Source organism: Takifugu rubripes, chromosome 2 (assembly GCF_901000725.2).
Source record: "Takifugu rubripes chromosome 2, fTakRub1.2, whole genome shotgun sequence".
In the NCBI taxonomy this organism is placed as follows: domain Eukaryota; kingdom Metazoa; phylum Chordata; class Actinopteri; order Tetraodontiformes; family Tetraodontidae; genus Takifugu; species Takifugu rubripes.
Window position 1 is genome coordinate 8,847,229 of NC_042286.1, and position 15,346 is coordinate 8,862,574.

General features: G+C 51.1%; 1 protein-coding gene and 1 long non-coding RNA gene across 5 annotated transcripts; both read left to right on the forward strand.

The window, feature by feature from the left end:
• Nucleotides 1–73: 73 nt before the first annotated feature.
• rtn1a (reticulon 1a) lies at nt 74–14,481 on the forward strand. Of its 4 annotated transcripts, NM_001038226.1 has the most exon segments (9): nt 74–303; nt 5,859–6,584; nt 6,939–7,622; nt 12,970–13,177; nt 13,248–13,386; nt 13,548–13,617; nt 13,795–13,841; nt 13,916–13,974; nt 14,399–14,473. In NM_001038226.1, coding segments are annotated over 9 exon segments (2,190 nt in total). In that variant the 5' UTR covers nt 74–89; the 3' UTR covers nt 14,442–14,473.
• On the forward strand, nt 364–1,704 carry LOC115247464 (uncharacterized). The gene is made up of 3 exons (XR_003886519.1): nt 364–519; nt 750–790; nt 929–1,704. It is a non-coding gene; the product is annotated as an uncharacterized lncRNA (long non-coding RNA).
• Nucleotides 14,482–15,346: the final 865 nt, after the last annotated feature.

The following is a 15,346-nucleotide window of genomic DNA, read 5'->3' on the forward strand; positions in this document are numbered from 1 at the left end:
ATTGTCGCCGCTCATTCACACGACAGCCCCGGCGAACGAGAGGAGAAGCCCGGCATCCCGATTATCTGCGTCCCGCGGCTGATTAGACCATGTCTGCTGAGGAGCTCGGCTCGGAGGGGAGGTGGTTTGGAGATGATTACGAGAGGAACGGCCTCTTTGGGAACGCACCGACCCAGTTCGGTGAGTTGCGCGAGGATTTCAAGCCGAGAGGCAGCGAGGTGTCGAGCGACCTGGATCAACAATTCCATCCTTACCAGGACGACGGCCAAAGGCCTTCCGTTACTATGGAAACTGCATCTACAGGTAAACCGGATATTTATGGCAAGTGTCCGTCATTTCAAAGTGTTTCGTTCGGGTTGGCTTTCATTTTGTCTGTGGGTTTTTGTCAACAAAGGCACAGCGTTAACGCACAGACGCAGTCTGGTCCATTTGTCGCAGATTTAGCGTTACGACAGACGGCCTGCCTGCCAGCCCGGCTCGAACTTATGTAGACGGAGGCGAGAGAAACGATGCAACCCGGTAATTTACGCTGATTCTGAAATAGCATAATGTATTCCCCAGGCAGAGGCAGGAGTCTTTGATATGCGCCTCAAATATGAAATTGAGGATAAATGAGTGTTCGGGGAGGTGCGCCATTCATTAACATAAAGCCTGTTGAACTTAAAAGGGCCCTTGGACAGACATGAAACAAACTGCCGCATGTAGTGTTGGGATTAAATATGTATTTCTAATTTGCATTTGTTGATCAGACACTCGGGGCCGTTGTGATCCAGTGACAGCAGGGAAGAAGGTAATCATATAGTTCAACAGAAAGTCTATTTACTGTAATAAGCAGCTTGCAGGAGCACGTGTATTGTTCTTGGGGGCTGTAGGCGGTGTTTTTGGGAACATCACGTAGACCTCAATGCTAATCTGTCACTTTCTGCAGTGCCTCTCAACTCGCGCTGCTATTTTTACTCCTGGAGGAACCGGGCTAACTCATCCCCGCTGAGCAGAACCAGAGTCCTGCACTTTTATTCAGGAATAGACTGAAACATTCATGAGATTATTGAGGAAGTCAACCGCTTTCCACTCTGCGTTCACTTGCCTTACTGTACACTACAAGAGAAGACAAATCTATTCAAGAGAACCTTTTTTTGTGCCCATTAAATTGAGGAGAAATGTTCGAATTGAATTTTATCCTCGGTGGCCTAAAAAACGGAGCTTTTGCAGTCATCGCTACCGGCAGCAGCCACAGATCGACTATAAAGCACTTCTAGACAAACTTTTGCACCATTTTCATCAGAAATGATCGTTATCCTTGAGCTCTGGCTCTATGTTTAACTAGGAAGAGGGGCCAGGACCAGCGGAGGTCCATCTGGAGTGAACTGATCTATTCTGTCACTTCTGTCTGTCACTGTCTGTCCGTCCGTGGTGGGAGCAGTGCACATCTCATCTCTGTTCACGCGCCTGTGACATTTCCTTCTCCACCAGACGTGTCATGGCCAACTCAGATCAGTGTCCGACATTTGCACTCAAACACCCCCCCCCCACACACACACACACACACACTCTGTCTCTGCTTCGCTGGTGGACCGACACAAAACAACCAGGCTGTTTTAAGCTCGGCAGATCTTATATTGTCATTTTTCTGCGTTTTCCCTTCTTCCGCTAAGGCGAGAAAAGCAGATTAGCCTTTGAGGAGCGCGAGCTGTGAAAGACAATCTCTGCAAGTTGTCCAGAATCGCCCCGACTGTGGAATTGATCCGCGCCTGATTGTGTTCAGTGGATGCTGCAGATTTCAGCAGTTACCACAGGGAAGTACTTTAGGCTCGGATCACATCATTACGGGCCTCTTTTATTCCCAGAAGCTTCGCTAAACACTGATTTTCCAGTCCTGAGCAGGCCCCTGTATCTGCCACACATGAGCAGACACGCCATCCGTTCCCACACGTCTCCTTTTATGACCCCCTAAAGTGTATTTTAATGGTTAATTCATTCTGTCCTGACAAAGTGCATCATTCCTAAAACGCACCCCATCCCCCTCAGATCTGACTCGCATATCATCAGTGATAAAGATGAGGCAGCATAAATCTGGTTTCATATCTTTCAGAGAGCAGAGGCACTTAGTGGACTCTGCAGGACTGCATAAACCAGCTTGGTGCACGTGTGCCTCTAGCTGCTGAGAGCCCTCCTGCTCCCAGCGGGCTCAGTGGTGCAAGGTCTTTTCTGACTAATAGATAAAGATGCAAGATAAACAGGGGGAGGGGGCAGTGGGGGGGTGGGGGTGGGGGGGTATCTTTAGTCCAGCCGGAAAGGAGTTGAAACAACAACCAGACTGCTGTGAGAATATCAAGAATGACCTCGTACTTCATGTCTTATTTCAGTATGTTTGGGGGGTCCGTGGCCCCTGAAGTTTCTGCCTCTGGGAGCATTTTGTGATTCAAATGTGCCGCCCGGGCATCTTCGGCCCCCCTCTCCCCCTCTCGTCTGTGTTTCGTCCAGGTTCCAGTCTGCTAAATGCAGACCGACGAATGGACGCCGGCAGAGACGAACCCGAAGAAGCTCAGACGCTCACTTCTGGGGTGACGCGCATTAAAAAGGCGGCGCGGGACGCTGCCCTGGTCTATGATTTCACTGTTTCGCTCTTCCCATATAATCCTTGAGCGGGGCATTTCAAAAACCAGCTCAAAGGATTAGCGGCAGGACCAAAGACAGTTGAAATCAGTGTTGCCCCTCTGATGTTGCCGTATAGATTAATAACTCTCTGCACGCCTGCTTCTGCGAGCCTTAACGCAGAGTTGTGTCTTTAAAGCAGAGACGGAACCAGGCTGCACCACGTGTACATGGTCTCTGACCCCAGGAAGAGGCCTCAGCGCCTCCACGTCCTCCCGCGTCCTCCGAGCAGTAGAAATAGCATCGATACAGAGCAGACGGGTGCAGCCTTTGTCGTTGGACGTAGGCAGATTAGCGTCTCCTTACATTGATTCGTCTTTGAAGACGACAGCCGTCGTGGCGTCCGGCGGTCGCTTTAAAAAACCGGTGCGTTCCCGCTCCTGGCAGTAAATTGCGTGTCCTGGTTGCCTTGGATCAATCCTCTCCAGAGCGGCTGAAACCCTCAGAAGAGCCGTTCCCACATCGACCTCTGCTAATAGTTCTGTTCTCTCGCAGCACTCGGGCGCAGGCCCTCAGCTGCCTTTGTGCTTTTTTTGTTCTTCTTTATTAACCTAAAAGGATGACGAGCGCCGGCGTGCGCAGGAGCACTTTTAAACCGGAGCTGTTTGCGTTAAAAACAGGTCGAACCGCAGTACAGCAGCAACACACAATAATGCTACATCAACGTATGGCGCAGATGATATGTTCAGTAAAAACAGTTACATTTATAACGTGGGCTTGTCTTCAATTTCATTGAATTTATCTTCTATCGACAATCATAATTGTCTTACCAGAAACCCAGGGCCCCACCAAGCAGCAGGGGCAGGAACAACTCTCTTTTAACAGGAGGAAACCTTGAGCAGGACCGGGGGGGGGGGGGGGGGGGGGGCAGTAGGGAATAGACATACATCAAACATGCATATCAATTACACAGAGGAATCAAAGCTAAGATCACCTCTCCTCCCTATATTCTTTTAAAGATCTTGTCAAATGGCCAAAACAATAAGGGTACAGTGCACCATTAGGACAGAGGAGTAACAGATGGGTTTGAAAGAGGAGCCGTCTCCATGGTTTCCACAAGGTCACGGAGCGAAAGAGAACCCCCGAAAGGTGACACCGCAGTGGAGAGGTTCTCGGATGGAAGGATGGAGTCATTAGATCACAGGAGATAGAGAGAGGCTGATGGACAGATGAATGGAGCTTTGCCTTCCTGCAAACGGACACTCTCCCAGTTAAACCAGTGTTACTAAAGTAACGACTTTAGAACGTTGGCCAGAAAACAAAGACTCAAGGAACAAACAAAAGAAAATCGTGTCCTTGCGGAAAAACAACAGGGAAGGAATAAGCCCTTTCCGAGTACCAGCAAGTCCCAGATGCTGCTCTGTGAACTCATTTGAAGGTATTAATGAAATCACCCCTTTTGATAGCGGCTGGGCTTTCATCTTTCTTTTTTCTTTTTTTTTGGTGGGCAGATAATTGGGAGCCTGGCAGAGACTGTCAGGCTGCGTTAAAGCAGCTGAGCTGCGGTGGCTAACAACAGGACAACAAAAGGACTGGACCCTCACACACACACACACACACACACACACATTCACTACCCCAACCTTTCTAGGAGCATGGCGGTGGTTTGTGGTCGAAGCTGAGAACTCCTCTGTTGTCAGGTCGGATCCTGTCTGAGAGCAGCTCGGCCTGGTGGGTTTTTCCACACCAGCAGACTGAAACGCCCTTTATTATCAGCTCAAACACCAATATTATTGCAATCTGTGTTTACAGTTAAAGAGATCACCTCTTTTCACAGTGGTTTGGCCTCGAGTGCCCCCCTCACCTGCTCAGGGGCTGAGCCACTCTTAGATTATGATGGTCCGGCCGGGGCGATGACTGGCGGGACCTGTAGATATAGTGCACTAAGAGGATTATACCTTGATTTGCTTTTCCACACCAAGGGCACTCGTGCGACTGAGTCGATGCGACGCTGTGCTCGTTCCTGTTGCACGCGCCTCGGATCTATATGCTAACTGTTGTTAGCTGTAGAAACATTTAGTGATGTAACTATAGATGTGATTCTAAAGTGGGAGCGTCTGGGCCTCGCCCCGCTCCCTGTGTTCTGACTATTGCGCTGCAGTGTGATGTATTGTTAATGAAGGCGCGCTGTGGTAGGAAAGGACAACATAAAGGGAAGGGTGTTGGGGCTTTGGAGAGGAAGCCAGGGGAGGGCTGCACATCCTGACCTGTTGGATACGCTGTCCGTTAGTCTGCATCCTGCAGACCTAACCCTTTTAAATCCCTGCACCCACCCAATACAGCCCAGCAGCTGGACCCAGCCTATTTATATCCCCACCGCTGCCCTGCAAGAAACAGGGCCAGAGAGGAGCGGGGAGGAGCTCTGGCAGCGGAAATATGCACGCAGATCTGTCCAGACGGCAACATAAATATTAGTGTCGAATGTTCAGTTCAGTGTACTGTGTGTTTGTGTGTCCGTGCCGTGTTTATTCTGCTGTGTTTGCGTGCATGCTAACTTTCATGACAGAAATATAAAATCCTTTACCAACGGATCAATATTCTTTGCCCTGTATCTTATCAAAAAATAAAATCTAGATCTGTTTCCTTCCTATGCTACAACACATAAGTAATATAGATGTCCTCAGCATTTCCCTGCAGCAGCGTCATAGCGTTACTGGCGATATTTACAGCCAATATTAGCATTGCCGTTAGCGCCATAACTCCTAACAGAGTTCACCTGCACCACTGATGCTGGTATTGGTATGAAGGCTCTCAGGATGCAGCTCATTCTCTCCCTGTTGTCGTTCGAAAAGTTGCATCTCGCTAAAACCAGCCTAAGTCTTCGATACGCGACCCTGCGCCCGATAAACCTCTGCTTTCATTTGCCGTGACCTCATTTGGTGCCTCCAGGGCAAATATGTGACAAAAGAAATCAATTTGCCTGCATGATTTCCAATGGACACTTGTTGCGGTTCCGTGGGTTTTTTTTGTTGAGGACTGAACAATTCCTCTTTGTCCTGGACTGGACAAAAGCGCCCTCTGTTAGTGCCACCTCGCTGATTGCCGCGGCCTTGTACACAGCACCGCCGTGCTGCCCTCGCTGCCCGCTTCAGCTTTGTTAAACTGGAGCTTTTTGTGCATCAGACAGCTCCTGACTGTGCGACGCGGTTAGTTTATTCGCGCGCGTCTAACCTCCAGTTCTTTCTGTCCCTGCTCTTCCACAGATGACTCCATGTCTGGCCTCGCCAGGAAGAGTATGAATGATGACGGCGATGTCTACACCTCCCTGCTGTCGGGCCAGAGCTTCGCGTCAGGGCAAGGAAGCTCCTACCTGTCAGACAGCCTGAAAGCGTCTGAGACCTCCCTGGGTTCCTCTGGCCTGGGCGACTTCTCCAGCGACTCCTATAGTTTCAGCTCCAACATCAAGATGGCGTCCGGCCTGGCTGACGACATGCCGAAGTCTCTGTTCAGCTCAGACAAGACAGAATCCTACAACTACATGGATATCAGCCACGGGGACGAGCGGCATGACCAGCGGCTGGGGGACAAGGGTTCAAAGGGTCATGACTCACTCGGTGGTTACATAGATAAAAACCCTGGAGGAGACGAGGATGATGAAGAGGAAGAAGAGGAGGAGGAGGAGAACCTGGGCCCGGCACTGGGCTCCCACTCTTTCCCTTACGTGGAGGAGCCGTCAGATGAAGAGCTGTCTGACTACCGCTCCTACCGGAACCTGGGCGGCACCCCGCAGACGGCGAGCCCGGTGAAGATCACCTTGACCGAGTCCCAGCCCACCAGTGCCAGACCTGATGTGCATCCAGCCCCTCCTCCGGTCAGCGTGTCCGAGCGGGAAAACATCCTCAGCGTGGGGTTGCAGGGGGTCCCCACTGTGACTCTCTCGGAGCCAGAGGACGACAGCCCGGCGTCCTCGCCCAACGCTTCCCCCACGCGTAAGTACAGAAGTCGTCACAGACGGCAAAGACTGAAATTTGTCATTCGCCTTTTGCAAATTTAAAGGGAAATTTAAGGGGGAAAAAATGCAGACGATGCCACGATCCTCATCGATACCAAATTCTGATCCTTTGAGCTGCTTAAAAGGAGATTTAGAGTCTCCGCTGATGTCATGGCGTTTGGTTATTATCAGCATAGTGGCCTCAGAAGGAAATCCAGTGGCTTCCGCTCGATTTCTTCAACTGTTGTTTTTCAAAACATTTCGCCTGATTTTGTCATGAAAGTAGAAAAACACAAGAACGGTTTAATTTTACGTGAATGGAAACTAATATCCGCTTATCCCTTGAGAGCAGAAAAGGAATTCCGCTCCGACGACATGTTCAAGGATGACGCGGTGAAGCCGCCTGCTTGCAAAGGTCCTTCAAGCACAAACGCCGGCGGCAGGGAGCAGGACGGCAGCAGCGCCGAGTCTGGGGACTCGGAGATCGAGCTGGTGTCAGAGGAGCCTCCGAAGGCCAGCGGGAACCCGTTTGCCCAGCCGCCTAAAAGCAAGGGCACGGTCAGCCAGCCTAACAACCCCTTTGACAGCCCCCCCGCCGCTCCGGGGGGCTGCGGCCTGGCAGGCAACCACGCTCCACCCACAGCCTACAGCATTCTGAGGGAGGAGAGAGAGGCCGAGCTTGACAGCGACCTCTTCATTGAGTCCGCGTCTGAGGAGAGCCCGAAGAGAGAGCAGGGCTTCGGTGGCCTCAAACAGGGAGTCAGCCCTCCCTCCCCCCTGGTTCCCAGTGTCGTCTCTCCCCGCAGCACGAGCGAGGCGGTGCCAGCCGCAGCCGCCGCCACAGAGAGAGTCAAGACCCCGGTCAAGTCGGAGGAGGACTACCCCGCCAAGCCTAAGCCCCCCACTGCCGCGGTGCCCCCGGAGATCCGATCTGAGAGGCCTCAAAAGGACGACATGCACGAGAACGCCAGCGAGGGCAAAGGTGACCCGGGAAAACCCACCGCCTCCATCTTCCCTGGGCTTAATAAACAGAAAGGTCAGCTCCTCCACTCTCAATCTCCTCTTTGTTATCTTTATGGCGCCACTTATTCTAAAACGTTCCCGCGGAGGTCGTAGAGTTTCACCTTTGTAGCATTTACACTGTGGCGGTGTGTTCGGCGCCACTTTCCCCACGGCTCAACAGCACAGGCGGTGCTGTGAGCGCCAGGTGCTGTTTCATCTACAGTCGTCTTCAAGACATTCCTAAAGTGTGCATGACGCAGTTCCCCTGTCGCGCGCAGCACTGTTTACCCTCCGATAGCTGCATGCATGGTCTGCTCTGACATTGTTTTGTTTTTGTGCCCCATCGCCGAGGGGCGTGTGCGTCTGCCAGGGGGTGTTTGCGCTCTAGATGCCCCCTGCTGGCAGAATTCAGATGCTACATTATAAGGACTCACCGATGGATTGATATTTCTATTCATAGATCTGCATGGAGACCAAAAACACAGCAATGACTTATTGAACCTTATTTTTGTCACCGCTTTCTGCTGGCACATCTAAATGATCCGCTTATGGAAAATCTGGGCAACATCTGCTTCCTTACATCACCCTGTGAGCCGATAGATCAGACATGCCAGTCACAGCCTGCAGGAGTAAACTCTGTCTAAGCTGCATATTTGATTTGGGCATTTCGGCTGGCTGTGCTTGGAAACCGCATGTTTACGTAACACCATACTGGGCTAACTGGGACACACTTCTACGGGGAGTTAGAAGGCTTCATGTCAATGTTGTAGTAAATGTTTTTTGCTTTTGTGTTGGCTGCTACAGTTTAGTTTGAAATAGAGGAGGATGACCGTGTTTTGTTTGCTACTAATGACAGAAAGTTCTGGTAATGGGGGGGAAAATAGGTCAGGCGTTTCTCCTTGCCGACACTAGAGGGCGCAGCGCACCTTTGCTCAGTGGAACACCAGCAGATAGAGCTTTCATAATTATAGGCGCACTTCCTCCCTCCCCAGTTGTCATAGCAACAGTGATGGTAGGGCACATGTTCAGGCTCCTGCCTCCCCCTCTTCTTTCCTCTTGAGTAATGTTGCCAGAAGGTGTGAGGTGTGGCTGTTTGTTGGGGTGGAAGGTGGATGTGGAGGGGGGGTCTGGCTTTAAGCAGGGAAAAATAGCTTTCACCTTTAAAAAGGAAACTATTTTCTTCTCAGCAGGAACATCAAACTGACTGCGCGGTTTCTCCTTCACTTAATAATTGTGGCGTTAAAGCAGACACCTCCCGGAGGCTCCAAACAAAAAGCACACTTCTGCAATGTTCTTGCCATGAATTATTGACAAGCACTTTGTCTTTTTGACTGAGTCATAGTGGAACCAGCCACTCGAGCCGCCGTCCATCTCAATAGTGTCGCGTGAACCTCAAGCTGGGCAGTGATGGTTGCCTATAGTCACCGGGGTCCAGCCATTTTCAGCAGACGCCACTGGCGACTGGCTAGCTTGTCCTCCTGCTCTCGCGGATTTTAAAGCTTGCAGAGACCCCCTTTCAGGAAACAAAGCCTCCAACTGTCGCCACCCACCCTCTCACCCCTCCAGGCGCTCCATCCATCATGTGGACGGTGCGCCGCAGCAGCAAATGTGGTTTCAGTGTTTACAATTTGCTCCCTCCTCTCCCTCCCTCCCTCCCCCAACACACACACACACACACACGCGTGCGCGCACTGCCCCTGCTCCTTTTGTAGCCAGCGCCGCTCCACAGCATCAGTCTGCGTGCTCCGCGAGCACCCTGAAAGCCTCCCTCCCTCCCTCGATTCCTCCTCCTTTATCGTCTCCGCATCCGTTCCGACCATTCATGCCTCTCTGGGATGAGTGAGTGAGCCGGCGCTAGCAAAGAGGGAGACAAAGAAGAAAACGGAGAGAGCATTGAGAGAAAGAGAACAGGGACGTAAGCGATCACCAGCATGCAGGCCACTGCAGACGTGAGCAAGAAGGAGAGCTCCTGGAGCGGCTGGAAGGGCCAGGGTAAACCAGCGTTTCCTGTTTTCAGAGCGATGGGCTTTTATCCGTGCATGTAGGCTAACTATCCATCGCGGCGCGCGCACGTCCCCTCGCCCCCGTGTGTTTGTGCGATTTGCATGTGCACATTTGTCCTTTTACTGTGTTTGTCTATTGTTGTGCAGTCAAACAACAATGTTTACCTGCGTTTCCTTTGGCGGAGACACGCCCTGATGACAGATCCTTTCTGCTGAATGTCTGTGCGTCTGGAAAAATGGGGGTGGGGGGGGGTAAAAGGGGTGGGGGGTGGATACGTGCTGGTGGATGGAGCGAGAATCCCGGCATGCTGGGAGCCATCTGTTTCCAGTGCCTGGTAATATGAATTATAAGGTCGCACCGTGGACCAAATCCCACTCTCCATTTTGTAGCCGTGCAACCTTTGTTAAATGGCGTGCGCCGCGTTTCTGTGTCTCAAAGCAGTCAGGGCGTCCGGACAGCAATGACAGACCGTCTCTATGGTAACCAGGGCGCACCCATCCTGATTACATCAGCCCCATCTCCTCAGCTGCCTTGGCACCTTTCTGAGGGGGGGGGGGGACAGAAGAAGCGAATCCCGTGTTTTTGTGCGACGGAGGCCGGGGGAGAAAATGGCGCACAACGGATGCGGTTGGCCGTCTCGCCGCGTTGCCGACCAGCGTGGCAGTAGAATGGTCACCGATCGCATCCGAGCGCTGTTGCAGCCACCTCTTTGTTTGTGCAGCCTTGTGACCCCCCCCCCCCTCCTTTGTAATGAATGTTCCAGGCTGTATAACAACATCTGAGAGGATTTGACCACGTTATTACGGATGTCAGATTAGACTGATGCAGCGTTGGATGATAGCAGACATTTTCTCCCAGCGGCGTTTACTCATCCAGCCATTTGTGTTTAGTCACCCTGACTCACGAGTGCTCAAGAACTGCCCAACAGTGGCGAGCACACAGAACACGGACTCACGCGTACGATCTATTCAAGGCAAACGTGACGGGGCCACCTTGTTTTGTCGTTTCTGGGTTAGGGTGAGGTCACAACCTACTGCTCCTGCACCGCTTTGCTGAACAAACTCTGCTTTTTGATGAAATAATTATTTTATTAAATGGAGCGGTTTCCTGAAACAGATGAACTCGGCGGCGTGACAGTGTTGACACGAGGTAGATGTTGGTCTATTTTGCGGCAGCTTTGATCCCGAACAGATCAAAGCGCCCCCCGGCACGCGTGCGGCAGCAACTACCTGCGCAACAGTTTGGAGCACAGCGACGCGGCCCAGCTCAGATCTGAGAGCTTCTCTGCCTCCTCACTAACTCGGGGAGATCTCCAGTGATCTAACGAGGTCAGGCCACACTCTGGTTAATCATTAGCTCTGGCGTGTCAGAGCGACATCCACGAGTGGAGCTTGACAGGCCGCGTTTTGCGGTTCCTCCGCGTGTCTTTACGTTAAAGCCTCGAACTCACGCGTGTTTTTGTTTTCCCTCCATTTCCAACGTCACCCCCTCTCCCAGCTGTTGTAATCACAAATTGGAGGAAAGGAACAGATGACGTGTCCATCAACGGGCCCGCTCTTGGAGCTGCCATTGTCCCTTTGTGCAGCACAATGGAGGGAGAGGCCGTCTTCAGATGTCAGGGTGTGGAGACACATTAGGAGCTGCCCATTCCCCAGACTGGGACCAAATGAATCTCTCCCTGCTCCCCTCCCTCCCCGCCTCACGTTCAGTCTCTCTTCCTCCCTCGCGCCGTCTCTCGCTGAGCGGCGGGTAGAAAATGGAGCACGGTAACTATGGTAACTGCATCAGGCAGGTGCTCCGCCGAACGCTCCTGCCCGAGCGTTTTCGCTGGAATCAGCCCCCCGGTCTGCACGGCTTCGTGGGGACTTCACACACAGTGGTTTTGATTTTGGTGGGTTTTTTTGTTTTAATTGTGCCCGGCGTGGCAGCGTGATTCTCTCACAACGGTCCCTCCATCCCACCCCCTCCGCCCTACAAACGCAGGTGCTGATTTGCCAGCGGGGGCGACGGCTCCTCCCCCCCCCGGTGGAGGGAGGGGGCATCCCCTCCCTTTCTGAGCTCTCCTTTTGTCCATGCATAAAGCAGCTGCCTCTTTCCCTGTTCAACCATGGGAGCCGCAGGTCAGTAACGCTTCTGGTGCACTAGCTAAAGCTTTTGGGTGCGCGCCGTCTCGCCGTCTCGCTCGCTGTTCAGCATCGGTCTGTGTTACTCCCGCCGCTCTGTGTGATCCTGTCTGTGCGTGAGCATCACCAGTCAAACCACATGGTCAGTCTGTCACCGGTGACAGCAGCTTCGGCTTCTGGGAGAGGCTGTGCAGGTACGGCAGGGTCGTTGGCCGAAAGGTCAGGTGTGTACGGCTTAGGTTTGGGGGAGGAAATAAATACGGTACATTTACTATTCTGCAGTTGTGAAGTGTCTCTGCGTGAGTGCGTGAGGCAGAGAATCACAATGACTGCCGGCACCCGGGCCTAACATGCCCTTTTTTTAGTGGAGAGTAAAGATGGCCGTCATCACTATGCTGCTCTTGGCTCCACGGCTAAAATTAGAGCAGGAAGGCTTCTGGGCAGCTTAGAGAGACAGAAACCCAAGAGACAACATCCACAATTGTCTCCTGACTTTACGTTCTCGCACCGACTACGATTGCTCGATATGGGGAAACATGCCGTCGAGAGCTCTTATGGGAACAAACCCTTATCCGTCTGCGTCCAGACGAGCGTGTCAGCCTCTGAAGACGTAACGGTACAATGGGCTAATCCGAAGTTTTCACATCTCCCTCATCGGTGCTAGTGGCTTTAAATTACAGGCGTCACCAAGCAAACCGGGAGGGAACGAAGGAAACGGCGGCAGCTTCGGATGGATCTCTAACGAGAACCTCCAGGAATGCCTCGTCATCCTTCACAAATAAACACAGAGGTGCTCGTTTGGCCAGGTCACATTGAACCTGCCCGTAAACTGCTGATATGGAGTCTATTTCTGCCGCTGTCTTTCCCAAGGTCAATCATTAATACTGCACAGCTGCTGCAGGTGTTCCTTCTGTGTAACATGGCTGGATGTATGTATGGGCACGTACGTGTGGGACCACATCAGGTGGCCCTCACGATAAGTACAAGTCAGGTGCTGGTACGCCACTAGATCTCACACACACACGCGAGAAGTGAGACATTTCCCCAGCTCACTCTGACCTAATGAAAAGCTAAGTTAGAAAGCTGGGTTAAAACAGAACCATGTGACAGCCGTAGCTCTCTGAGGACATCCGGTTGTGAACAGCTTCCAGATATTTGACCCACATGTGTAGCGCCCAACATCCTAAAATTGTAATTGTAAGCGTCGAGGTGCATGTGGTGGATCCTTCTAACCCTCGTCTCCCCTCCTCACAGCGATCGACCTTCTCTACTGGAGGAATGTGAAGCAGTCGGGGGCCGTGTTCAGCAGCGTTCTTCTGCTGCTCTTCTCCTTGACCCAGTTCAGCGTGGTCAGCGTCGGGGCCTACCTGGCCCTGGCGGCCCTCTCCGCCACCATCAGCTTCAGGATCTACAAGTCGGTGCTGCAGGCTGTGCAGAAGACCGACGAGGGACATCCTTTCAAGTGAGCCGACCGAGACGTTTTGGGGATTCCCGAATGTCGCCTTTGTTTCTGACTGTGTGTTTGCTACCAGATCCTACTTGGAGATGGAGATCACTCTATCCCAGGACCAGATTAGCAAATACGCCGACAAAATCCTGCTGTATTCCAACACCTGTGTGAAAGAGCTGCGCAGGCTGTTCCTCGTACAAGATCTGGTGGACTCCCTGAAGGTGTGCCTCAAACATTTGCCATTTTCCATCCTGGACTAGAGATACAGGCAAAGAGGCTAAGCTATTTAGCTTATCCTGCTAATATCGGAGCATAAAAAGAAGCCCATACCAGAAACTGTGTGTTGGTTGCAGCGTGATGCTAAACCCTGTTTGTGTTCCAGTTTGCTGTTTTAATGTGGCTCCTGACCTACGTGGGCGCTCTCTTCAACGGCCTGACGCTGCTCATTCTTGGTGAGATCATCTTGCACCAGTCAGTTAAAATGATCGGATTATCCGCTTAAAGTATTTGTTAGTTTTTCCCGTTTACACAAGATAAGTGCTCAGGGCCACGCTCGCGGAAGCGTGTTCCCGTCTGAGCGTATTCCCACTGTAGGTCCACGTATCTAAACATTCCCTGCGTCTCTACAGCTGTGGTCTCCATGTTCACCATGCCCGTGGTCTATGAGAAGCATCAGGTCGGTGGCTGCACATCAGGCACCTTCAGCCAACACGGAGACGCCTATTAAACAATGTTGTCTCCTCTTTTCAGGCGCAAATCGATCAATATGTGGGATTAATACGGACCCATGTCAACTCCGTGGTGGGGAAGTGAGTTGCCGTGACTGCTCAGACTTCACACACACACACACACACACACACCAAAGCACCGACTGAAGCGTCGTGCAGCACATTTCCAGATGATGTTAAAGCAAATTTCTGTGGCAAAAAAAATCTACAAATATAAACCCAACGGCCAGGTTACGTCATCTTGATAATACAGATAAATGTAAAAGTTCATCGAAAAGGTCACAAGTGAGGCATTTAAAGGGTTAACGCATGCGGACAGGTCCGTCTCCCGTTTTGGGCCCGACGAACATCCTTCAGGCAAATCCTGTTAACCCAAATTTGCTTCTGTGAACTTCCTTAAAAAGGAAGAGAGTCAAACCAGTCGGTGGTTAGAATAAGCAGGACCTAATCTAGAATAACTGATTCACTGGGCATATGGTATGAGGAGGCTGTTGTCTCTGTACAGGATCCAAGCCAAGATCCCCGGGGCCAAGAGGAAGGAGGAGTAGACCTGCCTGTCCCGCGGTGACGCCGACAGTCCGGCGCAGCTCACTCGGTGTCTGAAGAGCCCGCTCGTCATTCGTGGGGCGTAGTATTGTGTCATCTTGGCCTCCAAAAGCATCCACTGGAGAAGCCTTTCACCCTGTCTATAGCAGTCTTAACATCACACCCGCGCACACTCACACACACACATCCTGTTTCTAGGTAGGGAAGTACACAACTCCAAAACAAAAGAACTGACTTTTGTGTTGCTTATGATAAAGTGCATGAAGTTGAGCCTTGGGTGAATAATATTTGATATATTTTGTGCAGTTGAAATCATGCGTTATTTTGGGTTTTTTTTGCTTTGCAGTGCTTTCCAGTGTACGGCTTTGGCACGAAAAGAGCTAAAAGCCCTCAAACATGTTCTGCTGCCAATGTTAAAATACCGCTTCATGTTTTCTGAGTTAGCAGACAGGACTTCTCTCTGTCCCTCAGTATATATATAAATATCAAGAATAATTTCCTTTTGGTGTTTCTAAGCACAAAATAATTTAAGGACATGCGTCTTAGATGTGGTAATTGTAGGGTTTGCTTTTGTATAACCATAAACAATACACACGCTCATGTTTTAGGTACTGTTGTACTACTACTATGAAGACAAGGGGTATCTGTTGATATTTAGCTTGTTTGAATAACTGTCCAACTTTGTACTATGTTCAACTCTACTGTAGTTCTCTAGACCCTGGACTCTCTATTTGCACTTACACTATGTATTTAATTACAGGAATAAGAAAAATAAATGTACCTTGATGTATAACACCTCTGCAGCCGCTTGACTAAAGACTTCACATCCATAAGAAGAGTTTGAGTCTTTATAAACAGAAATGCTTCGATTCAATATAGGTTGGCTTGTGTGTGATGTCACAGATGT

What these genes read in the sequence shown, in the direction of transcription:
- rtn1a (XM_011615604.2), top strand. Translation starts at nt 9,520, where the DNA reads ATGCAGGCCACTGCAGACGTGAGCAAGAAGGAGAGCTCCTGGAGCGGC. An exon ending in ATCTGGTGGACTCCCTGAAG is followed by an intron (nt 13,387 to 13,547) that starts GTGTGCCTCAAA and finishes TTTGTGTTCCAG; the next exon opens with TTTGCTGTTTTAATGTGGCT. An exon ending in CCTGACGCTGCTCATTCTTG is followed by an intron (nt 13,618 to 13,794) that starts GTGAGATCATCT and finishes GCGTCTCTACAG; the next exon opens with CTGTGGTCTCCATGTTCACC.